The sequence below is a fragment of the Rhynchophorus ferrugineus genome, unplaced genomic scaffold (assembly GCF_030347505.1).
Source record: "Rhynchophorus ferrugineus isolate W39M unplaced genomic scaffold, kcgeb_rfMv2 rfM5, whole genome shotgun sequence".
Taxonomy (NCBI): domain Eukaryota; kingdom Metazoa; phylum Arthropoda; class Insecta; order Coleoptera; family Curculionidae; genus Rhynchophorus; species Rhynchophorus ferrugineus.
The window spans coordinates 25015349-25027625 of record NW_027472584.1 but is presented as its reverse complement, the minus strand read 5'-3'; the positions used below and the strand labels follow the sequence as shown (position 1 = coordinate 25027625).

The following is a 12277-nucleotide window of genomic DNA, read 5'->3' as shown; positions in this document are numbered from 1 at the left end:
ACAAAAACAAAAGGTTGGTTTAAAACACGGGATTCCTTTCTCTACACTATTGATCAACGAACGCCTATATTTTTTGCTTTTAAGGGTGCGTGTCTGTATGAGAGATTAACGCGTTAGAGAAGTCGAAAACATTTCCGCCTCTTTGTCCCTGAAGAGTATTTTACACCTCAGCACTTTATCTCGAAAAATAATCTTTAAAAAGTCAATAAACATCAAGGATTTTCTTCCGTATAGTTTTGTTCTTTTGTTTTGTCTTGAAGATTGAATATAAATATTATTTCTATTACAACAATCTTCTCTCGCCGATTATTTAGCTTTAAGTTTACCATTTTTCAACTGTAATGATATATACGAAATTCTTGGCCAATAAAAATCAAATATATGAAGATACATTTGTATTTTGCGCTAACACAATTTCCTCAGAAACTTATTAGATAGCACAAATATTTTTCCAGGGTTGAAAAGCTTTAATTTAAATAAATGACAGCCTATTGTTCTGCTTCTAACCGACAGCGCCACAGAGCTTTTCATTGTTTTGATAAAGTCCAACCCTTTTGTTTTTAGTATTCAACCCGAACCTTAAAATGCGGTTAATCTGAATTCGTGCTTAAATCAATTAAGAACTGTTTTAGATATATCACATTAAATAAAACCATTAACGAACTACATTTACCTGAAATTAGTCAGGACATATTCATCGTTCTTTTTAACGTACAGCCTTTCAAGCAACTCGACACTGTGCCCTGAGGCTTGAGCTTCTGATATCAACAACACGAATATGTCTCTGTCAAATTTGTCTGGAACTATTAATGGTCCATATTTATCGCCAACCAAACTCTGAAAAAGGATGGAAGAAATACCCTGAATAAACCGATGATAAAACGCAAAGATATACATAAAAATAATTTTAAAATGTCAGATGCATAGAGTTAAAAACTTTCAAGCTCCAAAATAAAATTTATTAAAACGTTTTATTGGTTTATTATAGATATTTTTTATGTATACACAGTAGTGTTTATGTCATACAATATATGAGGTATTTATTTGTTTTATATATTTTCATCCATTGCTGACATGTTTTCTTTATAAAACGTTTTATATTACTAAAACATTTGCTCTTGTATCATTGAATAAATGGTTGTTGAAATGTTTAGTATAATTTAAATAGAAACACAAGTGCTCAAACTTTCAGAACCTCAGTCCTACATAAAATTTATTAAAAATTATTTTAAAGGTCCCGTAAAAGTGAAAAAAATTTAAAAGTTTTAAAACTAAAAACTAATGTTTTTATCAATTATTATTAATATTAAATGGTAATATATGGGTAAACTTTGTTTGTCCGAAGTTTTTCCGTATTATATTTCATGAAATGGTTTGTATTATTTAAATGTAAGCACATGTGATGTTAAATGAAAGAGTTTTGAATGTTTACTACAATTTAGATGGAAACACGGGTGCTAAAACTGTTAGAAACTCTGTACTGGCATCGTGTCTCATAAAATTTATATATGTGTCACATCGGATGTATGACTTAAATTTCCTAAATTATTGACGACACTAAAGTTACAGTTACTGAAATGAACATAGCCTTACCTGACCAAACTTTATTATACCCAATTCTTATTATAAAACAACGTAAATTCATGCTTCGATCTATACGCAAATATTACATCAATTTTAATAATATTACCATTAGCGCAAACATGGAAAGCAGTTTGATGGAAAAATTATTTTCTAAAAAGAGATTTTTTATGATGAAGAAAGGTTCCAAACGACAAAAATCTCAAGTGACCAACCCATTTAAATTTTGATTGAAAAAGGGAAATCTTGGGCTTTTTTATGTGTTATTTGATGTAGAAAAGATTTGATCCTTTATGTATTTGACCAATATTTGTCTCTTTAACTCCCAAATATTGTACAGTGCGTCATTTTTACTTAATCCAGTGATAGTAAAAATTAGATGCACATATACGTTTACATATAATAACATTGGATATCAGTCATTAACATAAACTAAAATATTTCACTCAGATATTAGTGAAAGTCGTTATAGATTGTCAGCATTTAGCCACTTATTGCTGAATCCGGAAAAGTGAAAACTGTAAACTCGTAAAGGAAACGTCACATATTACCCATCGTATTCACCAGACAATGCTCCTTCAGATCGCCGCTCTATTCAAGAAAAAGTGGCATAACCTATCATACCACAAGAAAGAAAGAGATAAAACAAGAGATGTACATTCTTCAGACTTCTTTTTTATTCTTCAATAATAGTATAATGTGTTCGTCATAAAATTGACAAAATATTAAAATATTTATTTTATAACATAAAATATTATGAACCTTTTTTAACTTTCATACTTTTATCATCATATTGTTTTAAATATAGATGATAAAAATATCAGCATACATATAAAGTTTAAAGCAATATTAGATTGCAAAATAATGTTTACATAAAGTGGAAAACTTAAGAGGTTATATGGTTATTGTGTGGCTAGATAAAATTTTATTGTTAATTTGATATATTAAAAACAGGAGTTATAAAGACCAAACTAGCAGAATCTTATTAATTCGCATATAAAAATTGATATATCATATATCTCGTGTATATGACATAAATGATACATGATGTAAATTATCAAACATTATAACTATATAAAATCAAAAAGATAGACAAATGGCTTATCCTGTTAAAAAAGCAATGGAGACTCATTACTCTAAAAAATATTTAATTGATTTCTGGTTACATATTTTAAACCAATATTCTGTATACATGAAATGTTTTCAATCTCGTTTTATACGTTTGTTAAACTTGCTTCGTTAGTTTCGTATTTTTTTTCCCTGATATGCTTCAGACATGGAACAAACAAAGGAAATTCAATGTGCTTGCTTTGCCATAAAAGCAAGACGTAAAATGTAGCAATCTGGAACAAAGACTAACGAGAAGTACGACAATTTTAAATTAATATAGAACGTTCACGCAAAACATTCGAACAAACGGAATATTCAAAGTAATATAACGATATTAAGCCGGTGCAATACCATTTCAAAGTAAAAGCAATCAACATGTATGGTATGGGAATTCTATTCGTTTTGGTCTTTTCGCTACTTTAATTGAGTCAATAACAATGTAATGCAGTTTTCAACCAGTTCGAGCTAAAATATAGAACTAATTGCAGTTCTCTGACTTTTAAAAACCAACCAGTAAAGAAATATTAACCTTTAAACGATTTTAAAAAATTATTGGTGACTTACCAAAAAGAAACAACCTCTGGATACTTTATGACAATTTCTTATATCGTGTAAATGATCTTGAAACGTCCACGGATCATATAATTCTTTGTTGTCAGCGCCATAATGCATATCAACCAGTTCTATCTGTAAATAAATAAGGAAAAACAACGGTGATAAAGTATATTATTTACTCGTTAAGCACAACAACATATCATGTACGAAAAATCTGATAATCTGTCAATCAAATGTTATCGAAGTAAATAATCAACGAAAATAAAACGGGAGGATTTTGGTTTAATTTGGCGAGGTTGTTGACATGACAGTTTTTTCGATACAATACGTTACTAGTCACAAATGTCAAGAGCCATTAGGCATGAACCGTACACGAAAAAAACCCCATTGTGGTGTTATCGACCCTTTTTTATACAATAAAAGATGTCCGTAGCTAATCTAGTTAACCCTTGCTCTTTCAGTTAACTACAACCCCTGAATTTATTAACACTTGAGTGTTAGAGTCGATAAAACATGGAATATAACAAACAGGTCATATTTTCACTAAATCTTAAGACTGTAAGTTCATTTGTAATAAATTATATGCTTTATATTACGCTTAATACTAGCCGGAAGCTTGTAAGCTTTATGCACCCGACATTGCTCCATCCGATTAATACCACAAGGTGGTGTAACTAAATAACATCTTCATCAAGATATCCAATATAATACAAATAATTCAAAATGAATTTACAGTCACGCCAAAACTAATGTATTTTAAATATCTTACCTCGATATGATGATCCTCAAATACCGAATGTAACTCAGGACCGATATTCTCCAATAAAATACGTCTTTCATTAATAAAATCTGAAATGAAAAGGCATATCTCAAGAGTTTGAAATGAGAAAAAATGCTATATTTTTTCCTGCTGCGAAGGTACAACAGTTAAAAGCAAGAATATACAAATCCTTAAGGATAACAGATTACCCATTTCGCGTACATCCCGTAAAAACTTTGCTACTAAATCTTGTTTTTTATGTTCCTTTAGACAAAGCCAAGTCCAAAGTTTGTCGGCTACTTAAGTTAGAATGATACGAGTTAGATTACTGAATTTTACTTGTATTTTCATAGATATTTTCCTAGTGAAGATTTTTTTCAACACCCTATATTGTTTTTACCTTGCTTATATGATCCTGTCAAAAATTCAACGGAAAAAAAACCCTAGGGATCTCTTCCCTTTTGGCGAAATATGCAGACATTTAAATTAACGTTGAAGTTTCCTTTGCAAAAACCACCCTTTGTTGAAAACGGTGTTGTTTTTTTTGTTTAAGACAAGAACGAGGGTGATTTACATATTTTTCTAATCTTATATGAGCTCGCTGAAAGGAATATATAATATTTGTATAATTGCAGAGATAATATTAGTTATATAGCTCAAAAATTATATATATTATTTAAGTCATATACAAAATGATATAGTTAGATTTCTATAAAACTTAATTCAGTAAGATACTTTCTTATTCAAACATTTTAGTTAGAAAAACAATCATACTTTAATCAATTGTGTTTGTACTACCTATGTAATAACATAATTAATTAAGGTATGATTGTTGATTTATATTAAAAACAAACTGTTCAAATACAAATACAGTAAGTTAAGTTAATATAGATAATAAAACATTACTACAGCCAGATACGAGTTAGATTACTGACTTTTACTTGTATTTTCATAGATATTTTCCTAGTGAAAATTTTTTTCAACACCCTATATTGTTTTTACATTGCTTATATGATCTAGTCAAAAATTCAACGGAAAAAACTCTAGGGATCTCTTCCCTTTTGGCGAAATATGCAGACATTTAAATTAACGTTGAAGTTTCCTTTGCAAAACCACCCTTTGTTGAAAACGGTGTTGTTTTTTCGTTTAAGACAAGAACGAGGGTGATTTACATATTTTTCTAATCTTATATGAGCTCGCTGAAAGGAATATATAATATTTGTATAATAGCAGAGATAATATTAGTTATATAGCTCAAAAATTATATATATTATTTGAGTCATATACAAAATGATATAGTTAGATTTCTATAAAACTTAATTCAGTAAGATACTTTCTTATTCAAACATTTTAGTTAGAAAAACAATCATACTTTAATCAATTGTGTTTGTACTACCTATGTAATAACATAATTAATTAAGGTATGATTGTTGATTTATATTAAAAACAAACTGTTCAAATACAAATACAGTAAGTTAAGTTAATATAGATAATTAAACATTACTACAGCTAGATACGAGTTAGATTATTGACTTTTACTTGTATTTTCATAGATATTTTCCTAGTGAAGATTTTTTTTCAACACCCTATATTGTTTTTACATTGCTTATATGATCTAGTCAAAAATTCAACGGAAAAAAACTCTAGGGATCTCTTCCCTTTTGGTGAAATATGCAGACATTTAAATTAACGTTGAAGTTTCCTTTGCAAAACCACCCTTTGTTGAAAACGGTGTTGTTTTTTTGTTTAAGACAAGAACGAGTGTGATTTACATATTTTTCTAATCTTATATGAGCTCGCTGAAAGGAATATATAATATTTGTATAATTGCAGAGATAATATTAGTTATACAGCTCAAAAATTATATATATTATTTAAGTCATGTACAAAATGATATAGTTAGTTTCCTATAAAACTTAATTCAGTAAGATACTTTCTTATGCAAACATTTTAGTTAGAAAAACAATCATACTTTAATCAATTGTGTTTGGACTACCTATGTAATAACATAATTAATTAAGGTATGATTGTTGATTTATATTAAAAACAAACTGTTCAAATACAAATACAGTAAGTTAAGTTAATATAGATAATAAAACATTACTACAGCCAGATACGAGTTAGATTACTGACTTTTACTTGTATTTTCATAGATATTTTCCTAGTGAAGATTTTTTTCAACACCCTATATTGTTTTTACATTGCTTATATGATCTAGTCAAAAATTCAACGGAAAAAACTCTAGGGATCTCTTCCCTTTTGGCGAAATATGCAGACATTTAAATTAACGTTGAAGTTTCCTTTGCAAAAACCACCCTTTGTTGAAAACGGTGTTGTTTTTTTGTTTAAGACAAGAACGAGGGTGATTTACATATTTTTCTAATCTTATATGAGCTCGCTGAAAGGAATATATAATATTTGTATAATTGCAGAGATAATATTAGTTATATAGCTCAAAAATTATATATATTATTTAAGTCATATACAAAATGATATAGTTAGATTTCTATAAAACTTAATTCAGTAAGATACTTTCTTATTCAAACATTTTAGTTAGAAAAACAATCATACTTTAATCAATTGTGTTTGTACTACCTATGTAATAACATAATTAATTAAGGTATGATTGTTGATTTATATTAAAAACAAACTGTTCAAATACAAATACAGTAAGTTAAGTTAATATAGATAATAAAACATTACTACAGCCAGATACGAGTTAGATTACTGACTTTTACTTGTATTTTCAGAGATATTTTCCTAGTGAAGATTTTTTTCAACACCCTATATTGTTTTTACATTGCTTATATGATCTAGTCAAAAATTCAACGGAAAAAAACTCTAGGGATCTCTTCCCTTTTGGCGAAATATGCAGACATTTAAATTAACGTTGAAGTTTCCTTTGCAAAAACCACCCTTTGTTGAAAACGGTGTTGTTTTTTTGTTTAAGACAAGAATGAGGGTGATTTACATATTTTTCTAATCTTATATGAGCTCGCTGAAAGGAATATATAATATTTGTATAATTGCAGAGATAATATTAGTTATATAGCTCAAAAATTATATATATTATTTAAGTCATATACAAAATGATATAGTTAGATTTCTATAAAACTTAATTCAGTAAGATACTTTCTTATTCAAACATTTTAGTTAGAAAAACAATCATACTTTAATCAATTGTGTTTGTACTACCTATGTAATAACATAATTAATTAAGGTATGATTGTTGATTTATATTAAAAACAAACTGTTCAAATACAAATACAGTAAGTTAAGTTAATATAGATAAAAAAATATTACTACAGCTAGATACAAGTTAGATTACTGACTTTTACTTGTATTTTCATAGATATTTTCCTAGTGAAGATTTTTTTTTCAACACCCTATATTGTTTTTACCTTGCTTATATGATTCAGTCAAAAATTCAACGGAAAAAACTCTAGGGATCTCTTCCCTTTTGGCGAAATATGCAGACATTTAAATTAACGTTGAAGTTTCCTTTGCAAAAACCACCCTTTGTTGAAAACGGTGTTGTTTTTTTGTTTAAGACAAGAACGAGGGTGATTTACATATTTTTCTAATTTTATATGAGCTCGCTGAAAGGAATATATAATATTTGTATAATTGCGGAGATAATATTAGTTATATAGCTCAAAAATTATATATATTATTTAAATCATGTACAAAATGATATAGTTAGTTTTCTATAAAACTTAATTCAGTAAGATAATTTCTTATACAAACATTTTAGTTAGAAAAACAATCATACTTTAATCAGTTGTGTTTGTACTACCTATGTAATAACATAATTAATTAAGGTATGATTGTTGATTTATATTAAAAACAAACTGTTCAAATACAAATACAGTAAGTTAAGTTAATATAGATAATAAAACATTACTACAGCTAGATACGAGTTAGATTACTGACTATTACTTGTATTTTCATAGTATAATCTTATATGAGCTCGCTGAAAGAAATATATAATATTTGTATAATTGCAGAAATAATATTAGTTATATAGCTCAAAATTTATATATATTATTTAAGTTATATACAAAATGATATAGTTAGTTTTCTATAAAACTTAATTCAGTAACATACTTTCTTATAAAAACATTTTAGTTAAAAAAACAATCATACTTTAATCAATTATGTTTGTACTACTTAAGTAGCAACATAATTAGATAAGGTATGATTGTTGATTTATATTAAAAACAAACTATTTAAACACAAATACAGTAAGTTAAGTTAATATAAAAAATAAAACATTACTACAGCCAGAATATCTACGAAATATCAGTCTCCAAAGGACAATATATTTCCAGGACATAAATCCTCAATAATAGTTGGGTTCTTACTATAATACATACCTTTGAGGATATATAACTATAATAAATAAATGTAAATTGGCATATTTAATACTATATACATATATATATATATATATATATATATATATATATATAAAACAATTTATTAAGAAAGATATCCAAAATTCAACTCACTATTTAAGTAAAATGAAGAGCTAAAAGCGAAATTAATGCAAGGAGAAGTTAAAATAAACATAAAATCATTATTCTTCCACATGATGAGAGTTTCAGCTAACGCTTAGGCTTAAGACCAATTTCTTTCGGCTTAATAATTCAGAATTTGAATTTAAAACATCTGGGTTACCTTAAGGATTTGTTTTCTCATCTCACTCAGTCGGCATACCGTATAGCCCGATATAATACGTACGGAGAAAGTCAGAAAATTTCACAAACAAGCGTGTTTTTAACAATTCTGGTCTTAAAATATAACATTTGTTAATGAAATAATAATTAATAACAAGAAAACAATAAATACGCTATGATGCGCTTCATTTATTATATTGACAAGAAATAATGTCAAGCCAATTACGTCTCTTTCGATTTCATTAAAACAAGTTCTACTAAAAGTCATCCGAATAATCTGTATTCTCTGTATATTAACTCTAAAGGCTTAAATTCAATAATAACATAATGTTTTCAATATAATGTTAACAAAATACTGAAATATTTATTTTGTCATGGAAAATATTGCAACCTTTTGGTCAGACATTCATACTTTTATGATAATATTAATTTAGACAGAGACAGATAGGTAAAAATAGCAACATATATTAAAAATTTGAAGCAATATTAAATGGTAAAATGATGTTTACATAAAGTGGAATACTTTGAATATTATATGATTATTATGTGTCTAGTTAAAATTTTATTTTTATTTTGATATTTTAAAAAATATATACAGACCAAACTGGCAGAGGCCTAATAATTCTCATATAGAAATCGATTAATTGATGAATTAATTAATATATATATATGATGTACGTGATATATAGGGCATATAATATATGTGATATATGATACTTAAAATGCGACTATTTCTTACCGTGTTTGTGGCTAGAGATAAATATCTTGACAAGTTTGGCGCTGGGCCACTTTTTAGTTTTGTGTCCCTGCAATATCTCCAAAATAGTTTCATCGTTATTTTTCATTTTCGTGTTGTTTTTATATACGTCGGAATTTAACTATTGTTATTTCTTAAATTATATCATACAACGATTGTCAATTGAAGGTCTCTTCTTTGCATTAAATGTCATAAAAATAGCTTGTTTATATTATCTTCTGGTTCTGTACAATGTCGGTGTTTTATTCAGTAATCGCCGCCATGATGAATTCATTTAACCTGAAAATGAACGTTAACGTTGCGGTAGTTTTTATACTTACTTGTTAGCACTTTTAATGAAGTGAAAAATTTCTCCGCTGTCTTTATTTCCTAAAAAGTTTTTTAAATCATGCCGGAATGCCAATCAGAAAACATTTTATCACATAAAAGAAGGATTATTTTTAAAAACCATTCACTCGCGAGCTTCAATAAATCATTGATTGTTTTGATAATAGCTCTGGGCATTTATGTCCATTATACTGGACAATATACGTCATTTAATCACAGCTTTATGCACGTCTCATAACTAATCTGATGTTATGAAATTAGGTAATACGGGCAGAACGGATTTGCGATATTCTATAAACCCAAAGGAGAATTCAGATAATGTATTTGATAATAACTTAATTCCCTGGATCCGTCCCAAATACTAACAATTCAAACTAAAAAGAAAGATTATGTATTGTTATAATATATCACAAATAAATTCCATTAAACACCTTTTATTAATTAGTAATCTACGTAAAACTTATTTGAAAATTTGTGTAATAGCTTTTCAGAAAATTTTAGGTCAATTTGATTTTTTTTTCAACTGATTTGAAGAAAGACGTATTAACGAAAATGTCATAAACTTTGTAAATTTTAATGCTTAATTGGGTGGTATATTCGCTTTCGTTAGACTTGGATGGATTAAGTGTAATCGATATAATGTCATTTTGGTGAGATGTTGCCAAAAACTTTATTTTTCTTAATATATCAAAGATCAGTACTCGAAAATGTTCATTTCATCAATATAAAAATATATATTGCTTAAATTATCAGATTATTATTATGATTTTGGCCATTTTAAGAATTTTTTTTATAACTCTATAATGTAAAATTTGATGCTAAATTGGATGGTAATATTATTATTGTACGAACTATGATACTTGATACTACTAACCCAAACCCAAAACTAATGTTCTTATCATTTTTCTGACCTCTTTTTCCATATATATACTCAGGATAAAACGTGATTTTTTGCCATTTTCAGACTTTTTTTTTATAACTCACATTCAAATAGAGATATATTGTTTTAAATATCAGGGTATATGTAAAATTGTATGCTGAATTAGATGGTAATGTTATTATTGTACGAATTATGATACTTTAAAAGTTTTACATATATTGCGTTTTCTGTAGAAATTTGTAAACTCTCTATTATTATCGATATCTGGAAAACTGCCAACCCAAACCAAAAACTAATGTTCTTATCATTTTTCTCACCTCAAAGTTGACAAAATATGTAAGTTTCAGCTCATTTTGAGATCTAAATATTTTTTACCTTTTTTCCATATATATACTCAGGATAAAACGTGACTTTTTGCCATTTTCAGACTTTTTTTTATAACTCACATTCAAATAGAGATATATTGTTTTAAATATCAGGGTATATGTAAAATTGTATACTGAATTAGATGGTAATGTTATTATTGTATGAATTATGATACTTTAAAAGTTATACATATATTGCATTTTCTGTAGAAATTTGTAAACTCTCTATTATTATCGATAGCTCGAAAACTGCCAAACCGAACCCAAGACTAATGTTCTTATCGTTTTTCTCACCTCAAAGTTGACAAAATATGTAAGTTTCAGCTCATTTTGAGATCTAAATATTTTTTACCGTTTTTCCATATATATACTCAGGATAAAACGTGATTTTTTGCCATTTTCAGACTTTTTTTTATAACTCACATTCAAATAGAGATATATTGTTTTAAATATCAGGGTATATGTAAAATTGTATGCTGAATTAGATGGTAATGTTATTATTGCACGAATTATGATACTTTAAAAGTTATACATATATTGCTTTTTCTATAGAAATTTGTAAACTCTCTATTATTATCAATATCTCGAAAACTGCCAACCCAAACCCAAAACTAATGTTCTTATCGTTTTTCTCAGCTCAAAGTTGACAAAATTTGTAAGTTTCAGCTCATTTTGAGATCTAAATATTTTTTACCTTTTTTCCATATATATACTCAGGATAAAACGTGATTTTTTGCCATTTTCAGACTTATTTTTATAACTCACATTCAAATAGAGATATATTGTTTTAAATATCAGGGTATATGTAAAATTATATGCTGAATTAAATGGTAATGTTATTATTGTACGAATTATGATACTTTAAAAGTTATACATATATTGCGTTTTCTGTAGAAATTTGTAAACTCTCTATTATTATCGATATCTCGAAAACTGCCAACCCAAACCCAAAACTAATGTTCTTATCGTTTTTCTCAGCTCAAAGTTGACAAAATATGTAAGTTTCAGCTCATTTTGAGATCTAAATATTTTTTACCTTTTTTCCATATATATACTCAGGATAAAACGTGATTTTTTGCCATTTTCAGACTTTTTTTTATAACTCACATTCAAATAGAGATATATTGTTTTAAATATCAGGGTATATGTAAAATTGTATGCTGAATTAGATGGTAATGTTATTATTGTACGAATTATGATACTTTAAAAGTTTTACATATATTGCGTTTTCTGTAGAAATTTGTAAACTCTCTATTATTATCG

General features: G+C 27.2%; 1 protein-coding gene and 1 long non-coding RNA gene across 3 annotated transcripts in view; both read right to left on the bottom strand.

Annotated features, from left to right (window-relative positions):
* The window catches only part of LOC143197767 (protein qui-1), a 93983-nt gene extending 84301 nt beyond the window's left edge, over positions 1-9682 (bottom strand). For both annotated transcript variants that reach the window (XM_076406496.1, XM_076406497.1), the window contains exons 1-4: positions 9425-9682; positions 4016-4095; positions 3256-3378; positions 674-837 (exon numbers count right to left, since the gene is read on the bottom strand). In XM_076406496.1, coding sequence (XP_076262611.1) covers positions 674-837; positions 3256-3378; positions 4016-4095; positions 9425-9530 — 473 coding nt within the window. In that variant the 5' untranslated portion in view covers positions 9531-9682. The remainder of the gene's footprint in view (positions 1-673; positions 838-3255; positions 3379-4015; positions 4096-9424) is intronic.
* Positions 9683-9700: 18 nt separating this feature from the next.
* LOC143197776 (uncharacterized) overlaps positions 9701-12277 on the bottom strand; it is a 29147-nt gene continuing 26570 nt past the window's right edge. Inside the window, exon 3 of the long non-coding RNA XR_013006068.1 lies at positions 9701-9811. This is a non-coding gene — a long non-coding RNA (uncharacterized LOC143197776). The remainder of the gene's footprint in view (positions 9812-12277) is intronic.